The sequence below is a fragment of the Pogona vitticeps genome, chromosome 1 (assembly GCF_051106095.1).
Source record: "Pogona vitticeps strain Pit_001003342236 chromosome 1, PviZW2.1, whole genome shotgun sequence".
NCBI classification, from domain to species: domain Eukaryota; kingdom Metazoa; phylum Chordata; class Lepidosauria; order Squamata; family Agamidae; genus Pogona; species Pogona vitticeps.
Genome location: NC_135783.1, coordinates 308696864 through 308712051, shown reverse-complemented (window position 1 = coordinate 308712051; position 15188 = coordinate 308696864). Strand labels below are relative to the sequence as shown.

The 15188-nt window shown below is 42.0% G+C and overlaps 1 protein-coding gene across 3 annotated transcripts in view; it reads right to left on the bottom strand.

Moving 5' to 3' along the window:
• The window catches only part of AQR (aquarius intron-binding spliceosomal factor), a 66822-nt gene extending 52506 nt beyond the window's left edge, over positions 1–14316 (bottom strand). For all 3 annotated transcript variants that reach the window (XM_072986317.2, XM_072986318.2, XM_078391955.1), the window contains exons 1-9: positions 14021–14316; positions 11946–12002; positions 10970–11010; positions 10327–10362; positions 6925–7045; positions 3976–4116; positions 3319–3387; positions 2737–2837; positions 1356–1432 (exon numbers count right to left, since the gene is read on the bottom strand). In XM_072986317.2, coding sequence (XP_072842418.2) covers positions 1356–1432; positions 2737–2837; positions 3319–3387; positions 3976–4116; positions 6925–7045; positions 10327–10362; positions 10970–11010; positions 11946–12002; positions 14021–14179 — 802 coding nt within the window. In that variant the 5' untranslated portion in view covers positions 14180–14316. The remainder of the gene's footprint in view (positions 1–1355; positions 1433–2736; positions 2838–3318; positions 3388–3975; positions 4117–6924; positions 7046–10326; positions 10363–10969; positions 11011–11945; positions 12003–14020) is intronic.
• Positions 14317–15188: the final 872 nt, after the last annotated feature.

The window sequence follows — 15188 nt, the reverse complement described above, 5'->3', positions numbered from 1 at the left end:
ACAAGAGGTTTTGTGCGGTAATTCAGTATCAGGCCAAGTGTGTCCATTCTAAAATTAAACCATTTGTTTGGAGATAGTCTTGGGGTATTTGCTTTTTTCTTTCAGCTGTGAGAAACAAATCCTGGCAGGTATTTAAAAAATAATGACCCAATAATATTTAATTTCAATATTTCATTGCAAAAGAGCAATCTGCATTTGGATAATCAGGAAGTCCTTAAGTTATGTATGAACACCACTTCCATTAGTTCAAGATTATTTATTTATTTTTATTTAAAATATTTTTACCCCACCTTTCTCCTGAAAAAGGACAGATATGAAAAGGAATCAAATACCACACTAAAAATGGTCTTCTCGGGAATAGGCACAGCTGATGGGCTAGTTTTAACTTTGAAAATATACTTCTGGCCACTGCCAAAAGCTGGGCATCCAGGTGCAAGAGATGAATCGAGAACTCCCAAGCTGCACACCTGTGTTTTCAGAGGGAGTATAACTCCATCCAGGGACGTGGTGGCGCTGTGGGCTAAACTGCAGAAGCCTGTGCTGCAGGGTCAGAAGATCCGGCAGTCGTAAGATCGAATCCACGCAACGGAATGAGCACCCGTCGCTTGTCCCAGCTCCCGCCAACCTAGCGGTTCGAAAGCATGCAAATGCGAGTAGATAAATAGGGACCACCTCGGTGGGAAGGTAACAGCATTCCGTGTCTAAATCACACTGGCCATGTGACCACGGAAAGATTGTCTTCGGACAAAACGCTGGCTCTATGGCTTGAAGAGCGGGATGAGCGCTGCCCCCTAGAGTCGGACACGACTGGACAAAAAAAAAAATTGTCAAGGGGAACCTTTACCTTTACCTATAACTCCATCCAGCACAGGCTGCATCCCTATTCCTTGAGCTGCCTTTCGGCTGACAAGGAGGACCTCTGTCTTGTATGGTTTATGTTTCAGTTTATTCACTCTCATCCAGTCAATATAGTACATCCAGTCCATTACTGACACCAGATACTGATCTGGAACTGAAACAGCTTCACTGGATTTAGAGGGAAAGGAGAGACAGAGTTGTACATCATCTGCTACTGGTGACACTGAACCCTGAAACTCTTAGCATTTGAGCCTGAATTCAAAATAAATTGTTCTGAATATACATTGACTGCTCTCTGTCCGTGAGATCTGTTTATGATATTCACTGGCATAGTATTAGCAGAATGTAGCTGGATTAGAGTCAGATGAAAGAGTGAAAACTGGTGAAAGAAATACCAATAATTTAAACTATTTAAAATATGAAAATAACACTCTATTCATCACAGGGAGAGCATGTGGGAGGGTTCTCTTTTATATATACAACAATGTACCACATACCTGAAATGGGTATTGATTTTAACACTGAGATGAACTTCTGGATCAGTTGTGACAGAAATCTTCTTTCTTGATATGCCCTTTAGAAGGTTGTGCAATTAATATTTGGCATAAACAATAATTTAATCACCTTCCTATTAAATAAGCAGGTCTCCAATGAAAACGGGTGGGGTAGGGGAATAATTATTCAGTAAAAACCTAGGAAACTCTTTGACTCTTGAATCTACATATTGAGCTCTTCAACAAATTTCTGGGGTTAAGAAAGGTAGCAGTCAAAATGAACTATTGTTAACAGAGATTCCCACTGCATTTTGAAAGAATTCTTCTTCAGGTTGACTACATCTGTTGACTACATCTGTAAACAGCATGACAATTTTCACACTACTCTGAAAATAAGCAAATAACACTGTACACACATGGGCTGACCTTAGTGGAAATGCGCTAACATGGAGGCATTTGAAAGGCTAGATACTATATATTTCTTTTAAAATTCCAGGAGGCAAGTTAGAAGCGATTCATCAAATTCCACTTAAGTAATTCTCACCTTGCAGATCCTTTACCAATGTAGTCAAAAGAAGCTCCATCATCTGTGATAATTATCACAGATCACTCTCCATTTAACACATAAGAACTGGATGCATAAGCCATATATGCCACTATAATAATAATCATGTGAATTATGACTTATGGTGACCCTTTTCATGCTTTTCCAGGTAGAGAATACTCATAAGTGGCTTACTATTCCCTTCTTCTGGGGTCACCCTGCAGCTTGCCCAAGGCCACATAGGCTGGCCAGATACCGAAACCACTGAGCTATTCAGTCAGCTGTACCACTATATTCACATGCATGAATATCTGATGGAACAACTGCATCATACCGTGTCCAACAGCAGATATAATATTCTGTCCCATCTGGTTGAAAGTGAGAACCCAAGTGGAACATACTTCTCAAGTCTTACAGAGAGGTTTAGAGGAATTGAAGGTTTAGTCTTCCTCAGCTGCTGCATGAGAATGACCTAAAAAATTAGCAAAAAGCAAAGTGTGCTGCTTATATACCACCCCATAGTGCTTCAAGCACTCTCTGGGTGGTTTACAAGTTAATTATGCAAGCTACGCATTGCCCCCCAGCAAGCTGGGTACTCATTTTACCAACCTCGGAAGGATATAAGGCTAAGTCAACCTTGAGCTGGCTACCTGGGATTGAGCACAGTTTTGGCTGCAATACAGCAGTTTAACCACTGCACCACGAGGCTTCACTTAAGTTTTTGCTGACTCCCAGTAGCATAGGACACAAATGGGCCCCTGCTCATGACAGCTGTTCTTCACAGTACACAAACATGTGCACCAGATTTTAGACATAATAAATGGCTACTGTTGAACATACTGTGCCTTTGTATTTTCATCCATTTTGTCATCATTCTTCTTGATCAAATTCCAAAATTTTCTAAGCTTTGGTGTCTTTTTCAGTTCAAGTTCTAGACGAGCCTAAAATGGAATACATTCAGTTTTTCAGAATACAGTTAAGTCTTTTGTGTTTTCATTCATATACTGAGTGAACTATATTGTCCTAACAACAGTTTTAAGAAAAATAATTGAGCAGACTAAGAGCATATACTTGGTCATCATAGGTGTTAGAAAGACATATGTAAGAATAAGACGGTTTACAAGAAATCCCAAAATTGCTAATAGGGGAACACAAATATCCTTGAAAGGATATTATGAGACAGCAATTCTTCAGGGTGAAAGAAAACTATGAATTAAAACACAGAGAGATCTATAGTAAAATCCTGGAAGTTTAAGAATCCCCAAGGATATATAGCACACTTGCAAACAAAACAAAACAAATAACCAACAGTATAGGCAGGAAGTTTTCTTCCTGTGCATCAAGTCACAGATATGAACTCCTATTTAAAACTCTGTGTAACATAACAGAAGACCTTTGGTTTCTTTATCTGGAAACACTTACAGGCTGCAGGGCCATCCACATTGGCAGGGAGATGAGTTGCTGGATTTGCCCTCTGATCAAATCTACTTCCTGTCACAAGAAATTAAATAAGTGATTAGGATACTTTACATAAGCTTGGCGCTTAAACAGATGGGGAATAGCAGGCATTGCTTTTTACAGAAGAAAGGGGTGGGGTGATTACAGACAGCTCTCTCTTCTGAGGTACCCTCATCTTACCATTTTCTATGCTCTTTCAAAAAAAAAAAATGTAAAGCTCCAGTCTATGACCAGAAGCCAGCTTGTGGGAGCAATAAAGTATAACACAGGTATACAAAGTACAATTTACCATGCCAAATGCATACCAACACCCTAGTATTACAACTTGACAGTATTTACACAGAGTAATCAAGCAAATGGATGTTTACTGAGACACTGCTGTGAGAACTTATGAGACAGCCCTCTGGTTTTTCTGCCCCGCCTCCTCCAGGTGCTGCCTCTGAGTGGGTGCCTGCCAGAGAAGGTGGGGCTGGGAAGCGCTAAACACCTGTTCAGCCAATAAATGAACATGCATGAATCACTAAACCAGCAGTTCATGCTTATCTCTAGTAGACACTAATATTCTGGGGGTCAAAAATACCACATATTTCAACAAAGTAGCATCACAGCAAATAATCTTACCAAACTATTAAAGCAGTGATCAAGGAAGAGGAGAAGTATGGTTTGCTCTTGAAGAGAAAACTGGCAGTCATTCTCAGCCAAGGAAGCTTCCAGCACACGTTTGAAAAAGAACGGGAAGTGCTCTGGCTTTTTTTTGAAGGTCTAGGCAGAAAACGAGATCAAGTCAGCTCAGATGGAACATCTTTTTGCGAAACAGAAAGACAAGGAAAGAGATACAAGCCTTGTTTGCACCGTGATGTCCACACACTGACTGAAGGCCTGGAAGGGGAGTGTTTCTGTTGGGCACCTTGCTGCCCCCCTCTGCCTACAGTGTAAAGATGGGATCATGCTCTGTGTACCATACACTTCCCATGCAACTGGGAAACTGTTGTAATGAGGATTCCCAACTGCACACATAATTACAAATGCACAAAATAAGTCATCGTTGTTTAGTCATGTCCGACTCTTCGTGACCCCATGGACCAGAGCACGCCAGGCCCTCCTATCCTCCACTGCCTCCCGGAGTTGTGTCAAATTCATGTTGGTTGCTTCGCAGATGCTGTCCAATCATCTCGTCCTCTGTCATCTCCTTCTCCTCTTGCCGTCATACTTTCCTAGCATCAGGGTCTTTCCCAAGGAGTCTTCTCTTCTCATGAGATGGCCAAAGTACTGGAGCCTCAGCTTCAGGATCTGCCTCAGCTTCAGGATCTGTACTCAACTTCTATTGAAGAGCTGGGGGCAGGAGCAGGACCACCAGATGCACCAAGGCTAGACTATGCATTCAGATTGCACTCAACATCACTTTATATATTCAGGGTAGATAACAAAGTTTTAGTGTAAAAGGAATTAAAGCTACTTAAGACTGAAGCATAAGCAGAAAACACTGTACAAACTGACAAGTACTGTAATTTCACAGGAGTAAATTTCCTGGCAAACAACCTGCTCATGATCATCCTCCCTCCCTTCCCACCGAGATTTAAAGTCCTCTGTACAACACTATGCTATTGTAAAACAATGCTATGACATCTAGAAGTTGTCAACATTTACAAATGGGTCATCTAAGGTACCCTCTGAAGTGTATGGCTGTGCGAGCGTACGCGACTCCACCCCCTCCACGCAGCTTTCCTCCTCCTCCACGCCTCCACTGTGAATTATTCCAGTCCTTTTGGGTCTGATCATGGTGGAAGCCCATGCAGGGGGCAGAGCTGCACACAAGAGGGGCAGAAAGCCCTGCCCAGCCGGGGTGAAAATTTGAGGGCACGCTGGCTGGAACCAACAAAAAAAATACTGCTGCTGTAACTTCTGTGTTCCACGCTAAGCAACTGGTAGTATCTGTGTTTCCTGATGAGCAATTTAGCTAAGATCAGATTTCTGAAATTAAAAAATATATACAACAAAGCAAACTGATATACTACGGCAGATCATGAAAGAGATTGTTTTTATCATTAAGATAAAAGCAAGAGCCAGACTAGTTAATATTTCTATTTTAATAAATAGAAAATAACTGGGAAATGCTTGAATATACTACAGGTACACTTAAGGAATAACCACATTTTTCTTACTGTGAAGTTTGTCAGTGGTGGCAAACCAGCATGGTAACAGTTACTTGACTTGCTAAATCCCCACTGATCCCATGGGCCTACTCTAGTGCTATTCATCACATTAAGGAACAGAATTTTTATTTTAAGTCTTAAAACTATAGAAGTGGAAGGGATTCTATGGCTCGTCCAGTCCCTCTCAAGGAGGCACACTGGGTAATTGAACTCCCAACCTCTGGATCCACAGCCCCCCTCACTTCAGCATGGATGCTCAAACATTTTCAAGAGTTTAAAGAACGGAGAAGGGAATGAAAGTTTAATTTTGTTTTTCAGCCCAACATAGTCTGAATAAAAATCGCCTCCCTGAAGCTGCTATTTGTATTTCTAGAGAATCCTCCACTGATGTCTATAGATACATGTGCTGAAATGCAGTTTCAGAAATGCTGTTTCATGGTAGTGAAGACCAGGTAAGAGGGAGGTTGGTTCAGGCTAGAGAGGAGAACCAAAAAAGAGCACCACCAGAAGGAGAAAAGGAGGGCCGCAAGCATTCTGCTGAGAAACCAGCCCGATCAGGCTTCTTTTACCCCTCAGCTATAATCTTGCAGCAGAAAATTCATCAGAAGAGATAAGAAGCAAGACTACTTTACCACTGCTCCTAGTGGAGCAACAACGTTCAATTCTTTCTCTCCCTGAATCACTGAATCATCTCAGTTCAGAGAGTGGCAACTTAATCCTGCTGCCCAAGTTTGATTTTTTTTTTTGTCTCTTTAACCAATCATCTCCTTTTGTGCCATGTTTTACCAACTACAAGCCTGAATACACGGCCAGTTCTATTAGTCATCTTTGTCAGCTCACACTGGGAGACTTTTCCAATTGATGTGGGTGTAAATACAATAACAGTTTGCCCCTGAGTAGAAAATAAGAGTCCACTGGAAAAAAGCAGAAATTTTAAAAGTAGTATTCAAGATGATGGTTACACACACACAGTTACCACTCTCCCTACTCTTCCTGTGTGTCTTGGACTAACTGCACTGGTACAGAAACTTTTACACTCTTCCCGAGTGTAAAGGCAGCCTTCAGATGAAGTTGCTTTTCATTTTCAAATGAAGGCTTTTAACTGAAATGAACATTTTCATACCCTTATCTTTAAACAACATAATAGCTCCATGACTAAATGCTAAACTTTGTCTGGAAACAACAGAAAGAAAACCACTCAAATCAATGAAACAATCTGTTTCATACTGTTCACAAATATGAAACTTCACAACTGTCCACTGCTGTCCTCTAACAGAAACACACTGCTGTTGGAAAGCTATGGCAGATAACTTCAGATGAAGCACAATGACAGCCAGGACCGAACTTTTTGACACCTCATGACACATTCAGTGGACAATGTGAAAATTGCTGCTGGCTATAACTGAAGTCTTATTACCTCCCACGCTGGAACGTTCTCTCTGAACTTTTCATTCACCATGCAGCAGACTGACATCACATAAGCTTTACTGGACGCCTCTGGAGAATAGTTCACCCACAAGTAATTTTCAAGGTACTGGCTGTGAACAGCAAAAAAGAGAATTACGATCCATCTAATGTGTCATACATCAGGGGAGCAGAAGGACAATTACCAACCCTTTTTAAAAACACCACTCCATTCATGAGTTGCTTTCAATGTTAGCTCACCAATGGAAGTCATGGCAGTAAAACATACTCAGGCCACTGAAATCAATCTGAAAGCACACAGCAGAAGAATAAGCCATCCGCAAGGCTCTGCTCATTAAAGAAGTATTGCATGCACTTTGTAGAAGCATTATATTAGACTGAATTAATTGATGCTGATTGTAGAGAGGGAAAGAGGAGATGCATCCGCTCTACTTGGGAGATGCACCTCGATAGACACTTGCCTTACTGCTCAAAGACAAAAGTCTGCTGCTTTGTCAGAGACAGCAAACATGTTCACAGAAGTCATTATTATGCCAAATAAAACATGAGTGATGAAAAACGATTTCAGCAGCACAAATACATACAAACACATTAAAATGTCTGCAAGAAGACTTAGCTCCACAATGTTCATCTAAAAGTATAAATATTAAGTTGTTCTGGATGTTCAATCTGTAGCGGCCCGAACCTCATTTAGTTTCAATGTCCTTAAAAGCTCTTCTCTCTCTGTTGCACACACATAATTATATAATGACAATAAACACATTGCAAAGCTTAAGTGACAGCAAAATGATGCATAAGAATGGCCAACTTTACCAAATATATGAATTCAGATACCACAGTGGAAGGCTAATTTCATTACATTAGTCCTATCATTTTATAAACTTTAAAGCTTCCTACCCCATGCTTCACGTTCAAAGTACTGTATGTGGTAGAGAGGGATCTGCATGTGAGCTCTGCCCCCTGAAAGGCTCAACATCCCACCGCACTAAGACAGAAAAGTGTTTATAGGTATACTTCCCTATAGCACTTAAAGCGTTCTCTGGGTGGTTTACAATTTAATCATGATCATCATCTTAACATCTTAGACCCGCAGAGTGGAAGGGAGCCTATGGCTCAGTGAGTCCAGCCTTTCTCAAGGAGGACCAGCAGGGAATCAAACTCCCAAGTTCTGGCTCTGCAATCAGAGACCTAATTACACAAGCTACACATTTTCCACACAGACACTGCCCCACAAGCCAGGTATTCATTTTACTGACCTTAGTCAACCTTGAGCACATAGGGATGGAACTCAGGAGGTCTTGGCTGCAGTTTAACTACTGCACCATGAGGCTCTTCAATATGCAAACATAAGGTCTGCAAAGAACTCTATAACCACAATCAGCTGAATGCAGCTATTCACTTGCCACGATCACAGACTTCAACCACATACATGCTGTAACCATATATACAATATAGTCAAATCCAGCATCCAACCCACTTCCAGGGGCAGGGCTTACAAGTGCATGCACATCCTGCATGCACATCCTATCCATACTCTAAGCCAGACTTTGGCAAAGTGCGGCCCAAGGGACACATACGGCCCGTGAACCGCTCCTGTCCGGCCCGCGGACAGTTTTGAACATCAAAACCATTTATACTTTTTGTCCAAAGTTGATCAGTTGCTTATCTTTAACATACTGCAAAAAACCTCTTTAGTATTTGTGAAGATTAACGTTTAAAATAAAAAAAATTATAACATCACTGTTTCATTCTATTTTTAAGTAAAGTTGGTTCGCCCCCGAACACAGTTCAGATTTTTCATGTAGCCCCCTATAGAAATTAATTGCCCACCCCTGCTCTAAGCTGTAAATGTTTTCAAGCAAACACATGGCTTCTGCAGTATGAGATGATTTTCTAGCTAGTTTTGTAAGTCTTAGGCATATACCTGTGTACTACAAAGCTTCTGCTGCTAGCTGCTATAAATCTCACCACCACCAAACAGGACTGGCCTGGAGATCCTGTTCCTATTTTTAAGGGATTTTAGTTTTCTTTCACTGAGTAAGAAAAAAAACCCACATACCACTTTTCTCTACATCATCTTATGGCTTGATTTTTAACCAGAAAAAAACCCTTTTCTATATAAAGACTATGTCAAGGCTTCTTCGGGCTATTACTACCAATGTTTTTCCAGGGCACATCCAACTGCCTCATCATCTGTGCTCGCATCCTCCTTCCTTGATTATTAATTTCAAAGGAATTGCTTCAAGTAACTCAGACTTTATTAGGAAAAGGATGTACAAAACCTTCCGATATATTTTATTTTTAAAACTGCAGAGTCTAAGCTCAGATTCCTCACCACTGAAAAGCAATGAAGAGACACTGCTGGAAACTTAAGTTTCATCATAGGTTCATAAGAATTCAACAAGGTCTTCTTGGTACTTGGTAATTTGGTAATAATACCATGTTACATCTCCTACAGAGCAACCTCCCCTCACTTCGTGCCTTCCACTTATGGCGGACTCCGAATGAGGAAAATCATGCTATCGGTAGATAATGGATTTCATTATGCAATACATTTGGAAGATGCAGGTTTGGGAAATGCCTCTATAAGGTTGACTATAGGGATTACACTCCATCACATCACCAAGTAAAGAAATCAATCATAGTGTCTCACACAACCATGTTATGGGATTTCATTCTTAATTTAACCATTAAACAGTCTACCTGATTTCAGATGATATAAAATGTTTCTTATAACTAGCCTACAAAGTACAGTGGTGCCTCGCATTACAGTGTTAATTTGTTCCAGCGAAATCACTGTAGAACGAAAACATCGTAAAGTGAAATTAAAAAGCCCATAGAAACGCATTAAAACCTGATTAATGCGTTCCTATGGGCTTGAAACTCACCGTCCAACGAAGATCCTCCATAGCACGGCCATTTTCCCTGCCCATGCAGCAAAGAATCCGTCCCAGAAAAGAGTGGGGAGCCATTTTTCTTTTACCCGGCGGCCATTTTGAAACCACCGATCAGCTGGCCGAAAATCATCATTTTGCGAGAATTGGTTCCCGAAGCAGGGAACCGATCATCGCAAAGTGAAATTCTCCCATAGGAAAAATCGTTTTGCGATCGCTTTTTGGATCGCAAAAACTTCGTCGTAATGCAATTTCGTCATTAAACGGGGCGCTCATCTTGTGAGGCACCACCGTATATTTTGTTTCATCATCTTTAAATTACAGATGGAGGATACAGAAATCGGGCTGAGATACAGTTGCTCATCAAAGACCATTACTGAGTATTTTGCCAAAGGAAGGTTTTGCTCCAGGAACTTTTCAGCTCACACCAAGCCATGAAATTACACCAGCTGTCCTTATACTCAGATTCTAAACAGTAGCTCTTGTGCAAATGCACTTACCTAAACTCAAGTAGCATAATTTTCCTTATAGCAAACCTGAAATCAAAGAAAAGGCAACAACAGCAATTAAACACTAGCTCATTTAAATTAGTTTCCTAGAGACTATATTTCCAAACACTTTAATTAATCCTAAAGGTGTCTGAGGTTGCTAACAGGAGTGTCCAAAGTCAAGTACCCTGAGTTTTGCAGGATGCTGGATTGAGTGGTGTTCCTTCAGGTGGCAGACGGTCTCCTCTTCAGACTGCTGCTCTCCATGCAAAGAGAGCAATGACAGGAAGACTAGCCCACTTCCCCCTCCACGTGTCTTTATCTGACCCCATTCTGAATTACTGATTATGCTCAAATGTCGTGGTGGGTTTTTAAACAGGTAAATCAATTTGAGCCCCAAAGGTGTCCAAATAATTAACAAGAAGTGTCCAGGCAAGACGTGTCACACAAGAAAAATATACATAACCCAGAATTCACTATTTTAGGAGACGTCTAAAATTTAGCATCTGTAATTTGTGGTAATCTGACAACACATATCCCAAGGATTGACATTGCTACTGTGTTTTTAGACAGTTCAAAACATGTTAAATTTTTCAAAATGAGTTTGGATACTTTGTTCAATGTAACTGTAATACAAATAATGCAGAATACTTACTTTGACTTAACAATTTCCTTTTCATACACATCTTCAATAACCTATAAGAACAAAGAAATATTTGGATTATTTAGCTACTAAAATTATTGCTTTAATAAGACACATTCCTCTTTTTCTACTGCACAAAGTGCTCTAGAAACAAGCTAAAAGCACATTCCTAAAACTACAATAATGCATGTTAACATTTTCATACAATTCCAATCACAGCAATTTACCAGGCTATGCTATGAAAATGTATACATAAACATAGAGATGGGATATTTGTATTAGTCTTCGGGGATGGGGGTGGGGGAGAGAGAGATGAATACAAATATCACCACCACAGATGGCTGGGCCCTTTGGACCCTCCCCCCAGAACCAGGTGATCCGATCAACACTTGCGGTGCAATGCACGTGGCCATCATTGTTCATGACGACCAATTGCAGGGGCTTCCCTACCTCACTGCACTGCTGACCATTCAGCAGCTGAGAAGGGAGACTCGTCATCCCGCCTCCTTGCTGGATTGGTCAACAGCACAGGGAGCTGGGGAAGTCCCAGGCTACTTCCACGATTGGTGCAGCACACACAACAACAGCTCTGTGTACTGCGCCAAAAGTTGTAAGTGAATGGCCCAGCTCGGTTATGTGTTTGTATGGAGATATCCAATGAGCCCGGCCACCTGTGGTGGCGATATTTGTATTTGTTTCCCTGGGAGATGAATACGAATATCCCATCTCTAATTAATAATAAAATTGATTTCATCTTTAAAAAACCTGTTGCCATTACCAAGTATCCACATTCACAAACAATAATAAAAATAGAATTTAAAGACTACAATGCATTATTTCAAAATCAATATCTAAGCTAAGGAAGTTTCCATTCTTTATTTCGAAATAACACATACACACACAATCAGAAAAGTATTTCTACTATTTTTGTTATTTATTTACTCCCTGCATTAAGATAGAACCCCTAAACAACATATTAAGCAATTACCTTTGACTCGAAAGGTAGCTTTTTCTTGACATGTGGTGCCCAATACTTATTTGCCAACTGCAAAATAAAAGACCATTTCATTAAGGCATATATATAGACAGTCTCAAAAGCTATATCCATATGGCCTCCATTATGTTGAACAATACAATAATTGTTCAATATTTACATGCATTTACATTTACAATTGCCACTGTGCACGACACTGAGAGTGAAATGCTAAAAACCAGTGGTGCCTTTCTCTGAGCAAGTACCCTGAAAGCAAGCCTACTTCTTTATTATTTGTTTATAACTTCACATCTTCCTTCTCCAATGAACTCAAGGAAACATATATATCTCTTCTCCCTCTGCACTTGATCATCATAACCATCCTATAACCATAGAAGGGAAGTGTGAGGGAATATGACTGGCCCATGATCATCTGAAGACTTTCACAGTTCAGCATCGACTTAGGTGTCAATCTCCCAAATTTCAGTCCAACACCATTACCATTACAACACACCAGCCCCCCAATTTTGTAAGGAGCTGAAGTTTTTTAACAATTTAACAAGAATTTGCTAGCAAAGGCCTTACAAATGTGGGCAGTGGCAGAGTTATGTTTTGGGAACAATCCTGATCTCTGCCCAGTGAGGACAAGATGAAGGCTTGCTGGAAAAGAAAGAATGCTGATAAGTGATGGGGGAGGAGAGGATGCACAGCATGGATGGGAGGAGACCTACTGCTCCCCACAACTTCCCTCATTTTTTGCTTCTTGATCTGTGGTCCTAATGTGACCAGCCTCTCCTGTATCACATAGACTTAAGACATGGGGCTATCATTCTGCAGACCAGGGTTTTGCAACGCAACTGGCACAGCTGTGGCTAGCAGCAGATAAGATGGCATCTTTTTAGAACTTTCTCCGCACGAATCTGAACAGAGTTTAAATACCAAACACATAAGCAGCAGCACTCAGTTCTAAGCAGAATATACTGTATGCATTCTACTGATTAATGTCCTGCAGCAAACACCCGATTCCTTTCCCTACCTTGCTTTTCTTAGTATCTGCCGCCATGAGGAATGCGGAGAAAAATAATCCCAGTTTTATACTCCCTCTTATGGCTGTTGCTTTGGGAGGGAAAAAAATCTTGTAAATAAATGCAAGTAATTGCTCCTGTACCCTGGGGATAATGTTGAAAATAGGTTAGGTTTATTCAGTGGAACTGCAATAAAATCTAAAGCCTACTCAGAATCTTTCTTTGGTACCAATCTTCAAAAGGGGTGCCTGTGTTAAGTCTACTGATAGCAATAAAAATAAATAAATAAAAAACCCTGCTAGTTTTAAAGTTACCACAGATGACTTTCTTCTATCTCTTCTTTAAATATTTCAAGGTGTGACGTCTGGAATGTTCCATGAAAGCTGAGCCTGAGACACGGCTGCAGTGAAGGAACCAATTTAGGACACCACGCTCAAAGAAATCAAGACACCCACAGTATAATGGTATTCTGCAAGTGTGTTTGCATTATACACACCAGACGTGTCATCCACGGCCTTGCAAAGATGTCACTCAGGGTACCATCTGCTCCATCTGCCAAACTGTGGACAATGCCGTCATTCACTTAGTCAAGGGGCACAACAAGAATGCAGCCATAGGACCTTTAAAGTGATCGTCATTTTTCCCACGTCATTATCAAAATTATTTTATTTCAGTTATTACACGGGGACGGGCATGGCCCTCCAGCAATTAATGGGCAGCACAAGTCTCAGCAAAGAAAGTGGGCCTGCACAAAGGAGTACCTCTGGGAGGCCTTGGAAAAGTTACTTCTTTGGAGGCCATCTCCCAGGATTTCCCTGCCTTGTTGTTGCTTTGTCCAAAAATGTAACTTTTCGAAGGTCTGATCTCTGCATACAGACAGGTGCATTCATTCCCACGATACATGTGCTTCCTAAGGCAGGGACGACAGTGGCCGGAGCACGTGTGTAAAAGGGGGCGCGCGTGGCGTGAAGAAGGGCTTCCCTTCGTCCTCCCCCCCCCCGCCTCCTACACACACACACACACACACACGCACAGTCCCGCCCCCCACGGAGCCGCCCGTCTCACCTGCGTCACGAACTCCGCGTTGATCTGCGACACGGTGGGAGCCACGATCTTCTTGGGAGGCGGCAGAGAGGCCGAGGAGGAGGAAGGCGCAGGGGGCGGCGGGGGCGGCGGCTGGGGTTCCGGCGAAGCGCCCGCCAGGGTCCCAACCGGCGCTGCCATGTCGCTCCCGCCTTGGCTCGCCTCCGCCGGCCTCTTCCACGCCGACAGTCACACACCCCCTCCTAGAACCGCACTTGGTCTCTGCCGCGCTCACCTCACCGAATGGAGCAGCCCGCCCAGAGTGAAACGCACTGGCTCGCTCCTTCCGGTCCTCCTAGAGTCACTTTCCTACACTCTGGCTTCCGTTGGCCAGATTATTTCCGGCACGAATGAGAAACGGAACACATAGAGATACAATTTTAGAGTGACAACTTCCGGTCCGTTTTTTTCTATCTCCATGATATGTCTGGGAGAGATTTGTGGCGGCGGAGAGTTTAGCCAAGCTGACAAACTGGGAGGGAGGCAGCCTTTGTTTTTTCGTGCGCTTTCAATATGCCTTATGTAGTTATTTTGTTTTTTTTTTCAAGGCAGCAATAAAAGATCCTAGGCATCTAGAGCCACGAAAGCAAAAGCTGCAAACCTAAATGAACTTCTTTTGGGTTTTACTTCTAAGCACCCCCCCCATTGTCATCTCACGCACACTTCCCATAATCAGAGTGATGCTATCCATTCCGTTCTCAAAATTAAATGCCAGTTATTCTATAGGGGTAAGTTGTAGTCTCCCACGTATCCATCGTTGGAGCCTTACTTCCGAGTGAAAGCGCTCAGATACAGATTATTATTTTTTCAGTACACAGTTACACGAACTGGGAAAGGCTTACATTTTGGCTACCTCTTCTGGCACTATTGTGGACTACAACTCCCAGAATTCCGTGGCTGGGGACATTCTGGGAGTGGTAGTCCAAAAAGAAAAAAATCTCAGCCCGCACGTGCACGCCGCCAGACAGCGCTAAAGCAGCTTGTCTATTATAGGCACCATACATCACTGCATAAGTCAAGATGGCATATGCAACAAGAGGTTTTTGAGGGGCAGCTGTGGCGAAGGAGCCGAGGGACGAAGGGGCTATTAAACAGGGCTCCCAGCGCAACCGAGAAGCCCCTCCTGCCTCCAGGACAAATGACTCGGTCG